The 15,676-nt window shown below is 41.3% G+C and overlaps 1 protein-coding gene across 1 annotated transcript; it reads left to right on the top strand.

The window, feature by feature from the left end:
- Nucleotides 1-8,649: 8,649 nt before the first annotated feature.
- On the top strand, nucleotides 8,650-15,676 carry LOC308173557 (meiosis-specific coiled-coil domain-containing protein MEIOC-like; the record flags this gene model as incomplete). Its single annotated transcript, XM_080548584.1, has 5 exons — nucleotides 8,650-8,660; nucleotides 12,754-14,491; nucleotides 14,760-14,888; nucleotides 15,065-15,242; nucleotides 15,504-15,676. 5 exons carry the CDS (start codon nucleotides 8,650-8,652, stop codon nucleotides 15,674-15,676), a joined length of 2,229 nt encoding a protein of 742 aa, XP_080404710.1.

Here is a 15,676-nt window from a genome sequence, read left to right as displayed (position 1 = left end):
CAGGGGGTGTATTTCATGGGTCAATATTTAGTTGTCATTTTGTTGACATTTAGCAGATATGAAGATTTAATTTTTTGGGTTTTTCCTTAGTTACTTGTTAAGTACCACAGTGAGGCTAGGGCAACTGTCATACCGTCTCAGCTTACAAACACACATACTACTGTAATACATTCATACCAGGACAGGCTGGTGGAGGTTGATATTGGTGGAATGGCTCATTGTACTGTAATGGCATGGACTGAGGAATGATACCAGTGTTTATTCCATCCCATTTATCACAATGAGCCCCGTCCTCTGATTTCTCTCTCCGCCTGCCTCCCCTGAAACACACACGGCAATACATTCATATCAACTGCTATTACAATCACACTCTTGGTTGGGTGAGTGACTCTTCCTGGGTTAGGGACGGGCTTTAGTTGGGTTTGTGACACAGTGTAGTTAGTTGGGTCGCATTTTGTGGGGAAATGTGATTTTTGGAGCTCACACTGATATGCAAAGAGCTGGCTCTAAGGGCATATAGCCACACACACACACACACACACACACATACACACACACACACACACACACACACACACACAAACACTCTCCACTGTTTATATATTTTGATAAGTGACCTTGTCATGTTGCATATCTGAATCATTGTGAAACTGGGATTTTTTTTTACTCGTCAGTTTCTCTGTCTATTCAAATATTTTCATTGGTTTCCAAACCAACCAGAGTTGTATTCCCTCTGCAAATTGGGTGTGGTGTGTGAGTGTGTATAAATACACAGTCGTTTCTTTTATCTTGGTTTTGAAATACTTTTGAGAGAATAATAAAGATATCTGTGCTTGTGCCAAATTTGCAATGCAATGTCTTTAACACTGTGGAGTCTGGAGGCAGAGAGGATATATAACAGTGTTCTATATCTACGAGTATATAACTGTAGAGAATAGAACAGTTCTATGTCTATAGTCAGGAGGGCTTCCTGAGTCACTTCATAATGATGTCACAGAATGACACCTCCTGGGGAGGCTGTAGGCCAAATGTTGGAACTAGGCCACACGCTAAGGCTGTAGGCCAAACGTTGGAACTAGACTGCAGACGAAGGCTGTAAGTAGGCCTAATGTTGGAAGTAGTCCACAGGCTAAGGCTCTAGGCCAAATGTTGGAACTAGACAGCAAGCTAAGGCTGCAAGTCAAAGGTTGGAACTGGGAGTGGAGACTCAGGAGTTGGAACTTCAACAAGTTCTCAACAGCACACAAGCTGTGCCGTACCTCCTCAGTTACACAATGTCGAGCCCTAGTTTTCCCTTTTCAGAGTGTGATTCTTTTACTTTCGTCTCATTTTTATTTATGTTTTACAGTTCTTTGCTTTACCTGTCTTCTCTGCCTTGGAGTTTTTGGAGAAAAAAAATCGATGCCTTTTATTTCAATGATGTTTACATGTGAATCCTTTCATTTTGGAGTTATTTTACCCCAAATATGTGATTATATTTGTGTCTGTCATGTGCTCTGGCCTGTGTTAACTGCCCATGATGTACTTATGTAACTGTCCGGGAGGAGTGCAGGTGTGCCTGTAGAGGTGTGTGGGTGCAGGTGTGCCTGTAGAGGTGTGTGGGTGCAGGTGTGCCTGTAGAGGTGTGTGGGTGCAGGTGTGCCTGTACAGGGGTGTGGGGCTGACTGCTGATGCTTTTTAATTCATGTGATTGATGCCAATAAAGGAGTCCTTCTATTTCTGATACAGTCTTCTTTATTTGTCTCAAAATGTCATACACACACACACACACATACACATAAGTGAACTCAGTTTATTGATAGTTCATTAACAGTTTATTGATCATATGCACAGGATACAGAAATTGTACGATGAAATTCTTACTTTTGCAAGCCTCCAATAGGCAATAAGTGTAAATCAGGCGCTAGCTCTTTTCCCACGGGACTAGTATTACTTGGGGATCTCTAGTCATTTGTAATAATTGCGGCGGTCGTCTGTGATCTTAATCCTGTGTGAATATGCCATGTCCGTAATTTGTAAAGTAAAAATTCCAACGCAAATTAATCTAACATATTTCGCCAAACACAGAGCTCATTTGATAATATTAGTCCCATGCGAATTGTATCTTGGTGATTTGGGGTCATTTGCGGGGGAGGTATTAGCAAAATGTACTTACATTTACTTAATGGCCCTGAAAAACTGGCTATGGCAGTATATTTGGGATCATTGTCTTACCTTATGATGAAGCGCTATCCAATGAATTTGAAAGCATTTGCTTGTCCTCACGCAGACAAGATGTTTCTGTACACTTCAGAATACATTCAACAAAAGACAATTTACCCAGTCCTTGTGGCAGCTATATGTCCAACGCACACCCACTCTACCATGTTTCACAGATGAGTTCGTAGGCTATACATCATGGGCATATCCTTTTTTCTCCAAACGTTCCTCTTGCAATCACTCTGGTACGTGATCATATTCATGTTATTTGTCCACAGGACCATTTTCCAGACCTCTGCAGGCTTTTTAGGGTCTTTTAGAAATCTGTAACCTGACAATCCTTTTGAGGATAACTAGTGGTGTGCAGTTTGCAGTGAAGCCTCTGTCGTTGGGCTGGTGACATATTTCTCTGGATGGACACATTCACGCCTACCTCGTGGAGAGTGTTCCTGATCTGTGGGACAGTTGCTTTTTTTCCCCTTAACGTCTGTTCAAGGTGGGGCTTTCAATTAAAAAAAAGTATTTTATGTAATGTTGGATAGTTTAATGGATAGAGTATAAAAGAAGCTATATCAGGAGATATGTGCAATGTACAATATGTTCAAAGGTAGTAATGTAACATCAGTAGTGCAAAGGTTATAGAGTGATCACATTAACCAGGGATGAGCAGCCATCAAGTATTGTCATTGTCATCATAGTATTGTCATTTTACATTTTACATTGTCATAGCCATATACTGTATATATATCCTCCTCTCTCATCCTCCTCTCTCATCCTCCTCTCTAATTTAATCCAAAGCGATTTACAATTACGAATTACAGGGACATTCCCCCTGGAGTAACTGAGGGCTAAGTGCCTTACTCAAGGGCACACTAGTAGTGGTGTGGTTTCAGGCGGGATTTGAACTCACAACCTTCCGATCACAAGTCCAACTCACTATCCACTAGACCACCACTACCCCTCTCTCATCCTCCTCTCTCATCCTCCACTCTCATCCTCCTCTCTCATCCTCCTCTCTCATCCTCCACTCTCATCCTCCTCTCTCATCCTCCACTCTCATCCTCCTCTCTCATCCTCCTCTCTCATCCTCCTCTCTCATCCTCCACTCTCATCCTCCACTCTCATCCTCCTCTCTCATCCTCCACTCTCATCCTCCTCTCTCATCCTCCTCTCTCATCCTCCTCTCTCATCCTCCTCTCTCTCTTTTTTTACAAAAACGTTTTAATTAAAGAAATACATGCATGGTACTGTATTTTTTTTTCTTTAAAACGTTCAAAGATGCATCATTAGTGTGCTACTCCCCCCCCCCCCCAGTGCAGGGCCTACTGCACTTTATGTATGATGATGCATATGAAATATCCAATAAGAATAAGAGAATAATGATAGACACCAAAATATGTTTTACGCGTCCGTAAAATGCCTGTTTTTAAGTGGGCCTTGAGTCCAACAAGTTCACCTATCAACCCAGTATCTTTCAAATACTGAATTACCTGTTTGTCCATTTTGATTGCACTTCCTAATAAACTCTCCACAGTAAAACCCAATTTAGCCCTATGTATTTGTTGAGTAAAATGTATTATGTCCTCAGTTGAATATGGATTGTGTTTATTCTGCAGTACTGTCGTCATACCACGGGGGGGCGCTGCATAAGACTGCAGGCTTGTATCTTGATGTGTGGATGCACTTGTCCTAGTTGTTTGTCTATCATTCTAAGTTAGCTCGGCTGAGCGAAAGAGTTGTATTCCGTTTGTGCTGGAGAGAACATTGATTCTCCCCGAGTGCAACGTAGTGGAAGCTGCCATCATAAACGTCAACACTACTGGTAAGTGAGACAATTCAAACTGGCTGGACCAGTGTGGTTGATTGATTTTACACGACAGTAAAGCACAAACCGTGCTGTTGTCCAATGCCATTCATTCTATTCTGATGCCATTCTCTAACAATCTTACCGAATTATTATATTTTTGTTGTTGTTGTTGTCATCCTTAGCTACATTTCTCAAAAACTACGAACTGGCTAGCTTGAGTTGACTAGTAGTAACTTTGACAGTCATGTGGATGTTGAGCTCTGTTTCAATGTTGGGTGAATTGATTTGGAACGGTGAAGAGGTTATTACTGGCATTACCGGCGCTCTCAGAGCGAATTTACGAACGCAGCCATTGACTCTTCTGCTTTCGGCGCCAAACAGAACTGGTCTCGCGACCCGGGGCCGCCTCAGAACGTTGAGAAGTTTTACCTCAGAATGACTCGAGACAGCGGAGACCAACGAGAGAGACACTCTGAGAGCAGCACAGCAGAGACGCAAGGAGAGAAGGTTAATATACATTATTGTGTATTAAACAGGCTAATATGCTATAGTTAATATACATTATTATGTATTAAACAGGGTAATATGCTATAGTTAATATACATTATTATGTATTAAACAGGGTAATATGCTTGTCGACAGTTGACAGCACACACAGCTAACTACTACTAGCTAGCTAATCTATCTAGCCTACTACATAGCTATCTCCGTTTAGAATGATAAGGTTCTATCTCCGTTTAGAATGATAAGGTTCTATCTCCGTTTAGAATGATAAGGTTCTATCTCCGTTTAGAATGATAAGGTTCTATCTCCGTTTAGAATGAGAAGGTTCTATCTCCGTTTAGAATGATAAGGTTCTAGGATCTCCGTTTAGAATGATAAGGTTCTATCTCCGTTTAGGGCAGTTCAGAGATATTGAGCGTCAAAGTTTTTACATTCCATTATGTTCTGTGAGATGGAACCTTTGTATTTTATGAATTACTAACTAAAAAATGTCAACATTTTTAAAATAACACCACACAGGCATTAATAAACACCTAATGGATCAGATGATGTAAAAAAACTAAATTTTTACAAAAATGGAGATAGAACCTTATAATTCTAACGTCACGAAGTGTCAAATAGATAGATGATATTAGACCGTCTGTGTTCACCTCCGGGTCTTCATAAAGGATCTCAGTCCATCTCAGACATGTTTGGCCAAACGACCCAAAAGCCTTCAAGTTCAATGTTTGAAACACGGATCTCCATTAACTATCCTGTCAAACGCGTTCACAGCGTCGAGCGAGACGAGATGGCCGCTGTTCTGTTGGACTGTCAGAATTTCGCATAAACCCACATAATATTTATAAGTAGGGTTGGGTTACTATCGTTTGGGTTTTATCCGGTACCGGTACCTAACCGATACTTTAAAAACGGTACCGGCACCGAAACGGTACTTAATACGGTACTTTTGATTTTTTAAAATGACATATATAATATATATAATAATAACACGGTCGACAACATTAAACAGCTTTTCACTTTTTTTTATTGCTGAGGCACAATATATATATATATATATATATATATATATATATATATATATATATATATATATATATATTAGTTAAATTAAATATACACTCAAATTAAAATAAATTAAAATAAAACTCCCGAGCCTTGGGGACTCCATTAAGCTGGGGGTGCCTATCGTTGGTACTGATGTGGAATACGAGTACACACTTGTTCGGCGATCCCGCAAGGACATCAGAATATTCTTAGAAAAGGGATCTAGTGAAGATTGATTGATTGATTGAAAACTTTATTAGAAGATTTGCAGAAGTAGGTACATGAAAGTACATATTACATACAAGGTCAACTAACAGGATAAAAACCCAAGAAAGCCACTGGCTTATTTCAATTGGGGTCCTTGATTCTCAATTCAAGAGGCCTGCATAGCCCCCAGAACCAAGAAGACCAAGAGGAAATATAACTCTTAATAGTAATATAATATAACTCTGATGAACTGGAGCCCTCCACTCCACCTCGTCCAAATCCTTAAACTCTGTTGCCGCTCAGCTACTCCTCCCCTCCCCCTCTCTGGGCCATGATGACATGACGAGTCATTTCTCAGATGCACTTGACTTTATAAGGCGCCTCACATTATCAGAATTATTTCTACGTATAATAAAGCCCACTTGGTCCGGATGGATAAGTGACCCAAGTGTTTTATCTAATAATCTATTAGCGAGTATTTTAGATAGTTAGTCGACAGTCGACTGAGATCATTTCAACAAGCCAAGCTCGAGATCAAATCAGAAGCTCCTCGCCATTTCGTCTGCTCCGTCATTGCGCTCTGTCGCGTCAGACAGTTTTAGCTATTTTATTCATCTGTGTGATCAATTGTGATTATTTAATCTGTAAAATCCTTGTTAAAAAAGAACGTAAGACAAGAGCCTGTCAGCGAATTGATGGAGGTAAGCAACTAGCTAAACTGACATTGCCACCGACCGCAAATGCCGTGGCAGCACTGGACAGCTAGCTAGCTAAATCTGTCTGTAACTGGTATTGTGTAGGATTAAGTGTGACTGACCACCTGAAAATGATCATCAACACATTTTAGTAGAAACTTTGTGTTGTTTTTGTTCAACTTCTGAAGTAAATATGGTTTGTAAAATGTGTAAAGCGAACGTAGTAGTGGCCCTGGTTGCCAAGGTCAAGGCCAAGTACTTGCTAGCGATGGGTATGTCTAGTTCCTGAAATGTGAACATCGAATTTCGGTAGCTGAACTGCGGTGAGCACTCGTTGAAGTTGTATTTCAGTGCAGTGATCTGACCAAAGCTATATATCAAAGCTAGATATAGCTATATTACATACCTGTCTGGTGACATGACTGTTTTGTCAGAACTTTCTGAAATGTTGTTCTACTGGGGATTATCTTGCCCCGTTTGCAGATCACGTGTGGGTTCATTTAAGGGTTAAATTAGCGTACAAGGGCTATTGCGACTAGCCATAATATGTAGTTACATTTTAATATCTGTTCATATACATTTATTTCCAGGTCAATAATGCAGTAGGAAGTGGAGTAAATGCAAGTCCAAGCGGAGTGAGAATGGCGTCTGATGGATTTCAAAGCGTCTCATCTGGTTCAGATTCGTCATCCCAGCATCAGGTGAGATGTCTTCAATAGGCTTTCAATATGAACGTCAATGTGAGGGACAGAATGATAGGCCTAATGGAAGTGTTAGGTCCTATCCAAATTGACTTATGTAAAATGTTTTTTTTTTATCAAGGTAGAGTTAGAAAACTATTTTAAAAATCACTCCTCAATTAAACATGATGTAACAATATTAACATGTTACATTCAATCAAATGACAAAATAGCCTACATATATAATACTCAGCATAACATCAAAGTGCATTGTGCTAAGAAAAACATAAACGTGTTCACACAATCTAATATGTTTAAACAAAAATACATAGGAACAGTATTGAGGACCACTCATTTGTTGTAATAAATTATTTGAGATTATGGATATTGTCTGTTGAAGTTGGCAAAATGTATTGTCTGTTCAACTTATCACCTACTGTATATTTCACTTACCCTTTGTTAAGGGTTTAATACGTTTTTGCTTCATTATCTTACAGATCTGTGGAACAGGGGACAATGGAAGTCTGTCGCAGCCTTTTATTCCACTACCTGATCTCCAACTGCCAGAGGAGCCTCACAACACCTACACACCCTGGTCTGCTCATGATGATCCATACCAACTACGGTAATTGATTGCATTCAGAACAATGTTAAAAGCAGGCAGGTGACAGAGTTTCTTGTGAGAGATAGTGATATTCTGGGAAATTATTGGGAAGTTATTGTAATAAGTAATAAAAAAAGAGTCAGTGTGTTCTGAAATCATAGAGACATTTATGAAGACTTAATAGCAACGAGTGTGCACTTTAAGCACTCAGATACTTGGTGGTAGCAGCAGCATTACCCACCGCATGTTCCATCTCCTGCCTTGCACTATCCTCATTGACTAACAATTGAGGATCACTTGAACTTCTAATAATCTGGAAAAACTATCCAAAGGCCTGAACTTTTTAATGTGAAAATGTGCAATCTGAATTATAGGTAAACAATATTTAAAAAATGTAAAATATGTTTTAACTGTTATAACCTTTTTCATCTCTAAGGAGAAATATCTTGGAAGAGGCTGATCCAATGGAAAGCTACTATACTGAAGAGTGAGTTACGTCATATTCAAATTACTTGAAGTACAATTTAAATGAAAAATTATCAGAAGTACATTGAATCTATAGATTAGATGAATCCAATTGTAATTTACCTCCTTAGAAGTGTACTATGCAGGCATGAAAATCACTCACCTTACGGAGAAATTCGCAGTTTTTAATCCAAAATTGGTGACCTACCTGAACCGTGTAGATCCAATGAGAAATTGAGGGTTTTTTTGGCCGGAGCAGACCCACAAAAAAAAGACGAACATGTGCGTGCGTGTGAAGGGCTGTGCGTGTGAAGGGCTGTGCGTGTGAAGGGCTGAAACTATCATGTGCGTGCGTGTGAAGGGCTGTGCGTGTGAAGGGCTGAAACTATCATGTGCGCACGCGTGAAACTCCTTGGTGAAGAGAGCCAATACAGCGTAGCTATGAGTGCGAGGTAGGGATGCACCGAATTTAAAATTCTTGGCCGAAGCCGAATTTAAGGAAACATTTGGCAAATACATACCGGCAGTTTTTCATTTATTTTTGTACCATTGTATAAACTAAATACATTTTCCTTTTTATCCATGCTTTTTTAAACTTTTATTGAACATTCCAGCAGACATTAGGCTCTATACCAACAAAGCACAATAACTGAAAATAAATATATAAGAACAGCATTGCACTTTCAGGGCTCGACATTAAGGCTTGTCCGCTTGTCCGGGACAAGTACATTTTATGTTCGGACAAGTGGACTTCCTCCTGCAGTTGTCCGATGGACAAGTCAAAACAAAAAAAGAAATCAATATGTATTAATATCTGCAAAACATTAATTCCTCCTTCCGATCTGAATAGTAAAAAAAAATATTACAAGAAAAGCGATGCCTCGCCTCATTCTCGCTGAGGCTATTTCAGTCTCTCGTAGTTCGTTATCGTCATAGTTCGTAAATTCGCTCAGAGCGCCAGAGCGCACACTGCGTTCAACGTCATAAAGAGACCAAGTAATTTGATTGGACAAAAGGCATTCCATGAGTGCTGATCAGATTCCAGAGCGAGTTTACGAACGCAGCCATAGTGTAGCCTACGTTGTGGGTCTCCTGTCACTAGACAGGAGTCACTCCTGTCACTAGAAGGTCACACGCCTAGGTTCTAGGCCCTGGACAATCTAGACAATTTGATGGCAGCTACTAGATTGAAATCAAGTGCAATACTGAAACACAACTGTGAACATTTCAAACCTGCAAACTGCGACACTTTAAATGAATGTGCAATAACACTATGTGCAATATGACAACCCTCGGGTACATAAGGTTCAGAGATAGGAAATGTTAGAATAGGTATAGCATAGCATAGAGTACAGCACAGTGTTTTATTTGTATAGTATAGTATAGTGGATAGTGTACATAGCCTTTATTTATGTAAACCAGCTCTTTTCCCTTCTTGTTTTTATTTTTTTTTTCCTAGCACCAGGGGAGCCCCCCCTCCCAAATTTCGTTGTTTGGTACCTGTACTATATCAATGACAATAAAGACCATTCATTCATTCATTCATTCATTCACTAGTGCCATTCGCGTGAACGCATATTCGCTTCTTCTCAATGCCGCTTATTTTCATGTAGTTCTATATTTTAGGTTTGAAGTTTTAAGACCAGCACATCGCAATGCGAACTTCAGAATGACACTAATGATAGATTTCTCACTTTGAATATAGGATACTATCCAAAAGCTAGCAAATAAGATTGCTTCCATTGGGGAGGGACTATAGTTACAAATTCTTTTTGTAAATATTCCTAGATATTCATCCCTTTTGTGGCCAATCTTAATCTAAAAGGGTTAGGGTAATCACTGATTACCCCATCGTAATAATTTAAAATAATTACAAAATATTGTTTAATGAATACATTTGAAAATTAAGGATACATCATTATCAAATCAATAGTAGTCAAATGTGTTATTTGCATACACATACTCCCTGGCCACTTCATTAGGCACACCTTGGGGTTGGACCCCCTCTTTTGCCTTCAGAACTGCCATAATTCTTCGTGGCATAGATTCAACAAGGTGCTGGAAACATTCCTCAGAGATTTTGGTCCATATTGACACTATAATATCACGCAACAGCCCGTCTGGCAACAACAACCATGCCAGGTTCAAAGTCACTTAAATCACCTTTATTTCCCATTCTGATGCTTGGTTTTAACTTCAGCAGATCGTCTTGACCATGTCTACATGCCTAAATGCATTGAATTGCTGCCACATGATTGGCTGATTAGATATTTGCGTTAACAAGCAGTTGAAAAGGTGTACCTAATGAAGTGGCCGGTGAGAGTATAATATATTATTATTCATATTATTGCTTTTTCAAAATCTTTGGATTTGGACAAGTAACTTGAGCTCTCGGACAAGTAAAAGATAAGTTCACTTGTCCGAAGGACAAGTACCGTACCTGAAAAAGCTTAATGTCAAGCCCTGACTTTTGATCGTTTCATCAAAAAATCTGTCATCTACTCAGGTTTTTTCCTGGCACAAAATGAGGTGTTATGACAGAGAAAGTTTGTTAGTCCTTGTTAATGGCAGTAGTACCATGTCAGTCTAAAACCTATTGTTGACTGTCTGATCAATAGAACTTTTCAGCGATTGAAAACCCTGATAGACTTCAAAACTGATAATTTTGCAAATAATACATTAAAAGTAGCACTGACTAACGCTAGTAGGCTCAACTTGTCATTCTGGATAATGAAACAGCAAGCGCCGGTTCTCTGTTTTGTCTTGTGTGCACAGCTATTTCGCTAGTAAACACGAAAGCTAAGCTTATTTGCAGTACAGCGCCACCAGGGTTAGGGTTAAATAGCGCCCCCGCCACCATGTCGGCGCAATGCCATAATTGCAGTTAGAAATGACATAAATACACAGAGTGCAACGCTTGTAGAAAATACGACTGTCAAATACGACTGAGTTTTGTTGAGAGCTGGAGGCGGCAAGAAATATGACGGAGACGGCCGCCTCATAATTCTCTATGCAGGAACAACCCTGCTACTATTTGGCGGTAAACTGCTACTATTCGGTGGTCTTTTCACACATTCGGCCCAATACCGAATGTGCTTTTTTTGCTATTATTCGGCCGAATACATTCGGTGGCCGAACTTTCGGTGCATCCCTAGCGCGAGGTGCCTTGGGCTGTTGGTCAGGTAAAGTTACTCACACTGGTGTCGGTCGTAATAGAGTACAACGTACAGCAACGTGTTTGCTGAGAGAAAGAAGAGAAGGACTCAAGTCGCTCAACTGGTGATGGAAGTCGCTAACCCTTTATTAAAGCTGCGCATTTCATGAGAGAAGTTGTCAGTCCCGTCTCTTATACAGCATATGTGGACATGTAAAGATACTTTATTTGCACTTAATTATACATTCATACTTTTGTTTTTGTGCAATATTGTAATTCTGCATGTGACCACCACTAGAGTAAATCTAAAAGAAATCAGATATGAGCATTTGGAAGCTCATTTTTCCACCAAAAACTTGGGAGGAGCATAACCCTGGGACCCCCTAGCAGGTATCCTTCTCACCTTTTTCACCCCTGACCCATTTTCATGCCTGGTACTATTGCGCTTCTCCACTACCGTCCCGTACCGTACCAGAATGCGTGCGCCCGGTTTGTTTTACTTTCTCCACTGCCAACTGGTCCGTACCGGGCCGTAGTACCCGTACTGATTTTAGCTACATTTACTATCTGCTACGATTTGTGATGCTGCAGACCGTTGATTGGTCAATGGAAATCGTCACAATAACCTCATCCCAGGTTGATATTCCAGTTCACCGCTAACCGCCATTTTTAAATACCACAACAGATTTCGCTTTAGGCAAATGTCATTTACTTTTTCTGTAATTATTTATTAATAAAGATTTGAAAAATGTGTGCGTTTTTCGATAACGATGATGCGGACACTCACACATGTGGTTTACTTAATACTGTTCAGCACTTGAGGTTACATTCAATGCATGACTTTTGCTATATAGGCTAAATAAAATTATTAAAACAGCAAGTAACAGGCACGTAACATCCATATGCTGTATAAATTAAGACTACCGAACAAGACACCGGAGCACTCATATCTGCGCGTTTGTCACAGGGTGCCAGTCACCCTGTTCCTCTGCAACAAACGCAGAGATTGTATGAGCGCCCCGGCGTCAGTCCAATGGAAGCGTCAAGCACAGCCTTTCCATAGAAATACATCGCTCCCTGTCTAACTTTATATATCTAACGTTACATGTTTTAAGGCTGATCTGTGCAGGATAGTGCTGCATTTTGACATAATTAATGTCGCATTTACCCCCGTTGAGCTGTATAGCGGCACTTATTAAAGTGAAGTGCTCTTATGACGCTTAACTCCTCCTACTGTCCCGGCTCGCTCCAGGTCTGTTGAGTATAATGGAGAAGCGTTTCTGAAAATACGGTACGGGTAAGATACAAAAGTGTGCCGTCCTGTGCCGTCCCGGTCTGGTCAATGGAAAAGAGCCATATGTTAACCTTTACATTCTCAATTCCCCTTCCAGGACACCATCCGATTTGAAATCTATCTGGTCTCCTATGAGGGAGGATTGTCCACAGTACTTCCAGTCTGAGTCAAAAATCCAGCCCCACTCTGCCTTTCCGCCAAACCATGTTTATTCTGAGCCTTTCGATAAAGCACAAGGACAGTCAATGAACAGAGATTCTGAAGAGTGTTATCAGCGTTTCAATGGCGTTGACAACAGTGAGCAGTGGCTCTTTTCTTCCTGCAATGGAGATATGGACGCCTACTCCCTACAGACCAAACAAGTGCAGAAGTCGCCAGGTCTTCACCTGACCAATGTGGGGAACTCCTACCTGCCAAAGCCTAGACAGAATAAACACGAGGAGTACAATGCAAATGAAAAGGTTGGAGGGTTCAGTGGTTCATTGAATGCTTTCTCTGATCACATTGATGCGTTTGCACCTCAGTGCCAAAGCAGTGTCAAGCCCAGAAGGACCAAGCCAGGACCAAACCGTACCATGCAAGATGTCAACAAGCTGGCCAGCAATATCCAGGCTTTAATGGTGGGTGAGCAGCAGGACAACTCATGTGGCAGGGAGCCCCAGAGCAGACAGACAGTGCAGATGCAATATGAGGACAGCATGACTGAACAGAGGAATTTTACCAGCTCCAGAATACCAGCGCACAGCACTCAAACCATACAGTTCAAAAAGGAGCTGGGAGGGGAGCTTGGAGCAGTGCAAAGAGAGACTGATGGAGGGTTAAGGAAACACCCATTGCAGAGTGACTTTGGTTCTAGAGATACATCTGGGTTTGGTCCACAACATGTTGAATACTTTCAGCAACCAAAAGCACTCGTTGCATCTTTGAATCCTCGAAGTTCTTATCCAAATAAGATGGCCACCCAGAAAGGACCCTACTCCCACTCCATGAACCTGAGCCTGAGTCAGTATGCTCCCCATCACAGCCAACAGAACCAGATGCAAAATAAACTCAAGCAGCCAAAAGGAAACTGTGTATCTGGGCCGTCCAAAATGCTGTCACACTCTGTGTCAGAATTTGTACCGCAGCACTCCCAGCAAATGCAGAGAGGTGCATCATGTATTCCAGATTACAGTCAGGAGGATGGGCCGACCCTCCAGAGCCGGACAGGACAGAACCAGGTTGTGACAGGCATGGATGGGCTGAGGAGGGGAGCTGGGGATGGTGACTTTGAAATGCAGCTGGACAAGAACAGGATGCATATGGCTGGCCTAGTGGGTGAGGGATGTAACCAGCAGCACTTTGACGGGAAGCCACGGCCCCAGACAGGCACTCATATAAGAGAGGGGGAAAAGAAACAGGGGCTCCTGCAGAACCCTTACATCGACCTACTTGGGAGCATGAATAGATCTCAGAGATTTGGAGGAGGAAATGGCACGGGAAACCCAACCCTAACCCAAACCCAACCTTTTTTGCCTTACATGCACCCAGTAAATGATCATAGACAGAGCTCCTGTCACGTGCAGATGAACTACAACTCCAGATCATCATTCCCTTATGGCAGCCCCATTCCCCCCATGGACCTGAGTGACTTGTTCCCAAACAGTGACTTTGCAGGTTTCAACCCGTACTTCGATGACCTGATGAGGTCTGGTGGAGAGGGTATGTATCCTGGGATGACAGGGATCAGGTCCCCAAGGATGATGAAGAACAGAGGAGGACCCATGAGTCAGCTCCACTTCCACTTGGAGGAGTGTTATGAGCAATGGAGGGTCTTGGAGAAGGAGAGGAAGGAGGTGAGCATTGAGAATATGAGCCCAATTTTATGAGTGTGGAAAGAAGACAACATTTATTAGGGTTAGGCCTAAATTCAAACAACAAAGCGGTCACCCTTTGGTGAACAGCTGAGGGAACTACTAATCCCAGATTTCCAAATGAGTAGTACATCTCTGCTCATGTCACCACTGTATATTACTTGCTTATAATATATCTGAGCATACTATGTTTTGTATATATGGTTTGACTGTTTGGTGTAACATTTTCTTTATATGTTTTCTGTTTTAGACAGAGGTCATCCTTATCAAGAGCTATCCAGGAAAACTGATTGCAGCTGATTGCACCCTTCCCAAGATCCCACCAAACCCTTCAAGAGTCGACTGTCTCATAGTGGACCAGATAAGAGAACAGGCCAGGGTGAGATTTCAAGTTATTGTCTTTTAAACTGTCTATAGTCACACAAAATAGGATATTTATGTACATAACAGCTGCTGTGTGAGATTGACACCCATCTACTGAAGTAAAGCAAGTGTTTCAAATTAATTTGCGGTCATACCTTTACCTGTAGTATTAATTGTTTTATTACATCTTAGGTGGTGAGCCTTCTGGGTAAAATGGAGCGTGTGCGCAGCTTCCCCCTCCATGCCAACATTTGCTCAGCTTTGGACAGACACCGACAGGCTATTTACTTTACCAAAGCCAGACGCGAAGAGGAAATCAACACGTCCAACAGGCAAAGGCAGAGTAGTGCTCATTTCAGAGAGGACAGAGGTAATTCAACACTACCATGTAATAAATGAGCCACTTCTTTTAGTTTTTTTAAGCTCATCCTGCATTTATCAATGATGTCTTCCAATATTGTATTGACGATTTGTGATTCAATTGCGCCCTCTATATTCTTTCCTGGGAAGGTTGCACAACTATCTTTTTTGCCTTCATGTATTATTGATGGGCAGCTTGCTCAGTTCTAATAAAAAGGCCTACAACAGGAAGGTGTTAAATGACAGGTTTTGTCTGCTTATTTTGTGATAGACAAAATCCTGCAGCTTGCCACAGCACTGAGGGACCTCTGTACAACCACAAGGAAGTCCCGCACTGCCCTGTGGTGTGCCCTCCAGATGACCCTTCCCAAATCCACCCTTCCCAAATCCACCATTGAGAAGCTGGACGAGCAAGGAGACAGTGAGTCCACTTCTGAGGGATAG

This window comes from Nansenia antarctica (assembly GCF_963989245.1).
Source record: "Nansenia antarctica genome assembly, chromosome: 18".
NCBI classification, from domain to species: Eukaryota; Metazoa; Chordata; class Actinopteri; order Argentiniformes; family Microstomatidae; genus Nansenia; species Nansenia antarctica.
Note: the sequence above shows the minus strand (reverse complement) of the source record. Positions and strands in the feature narration are given on the sequence as shown.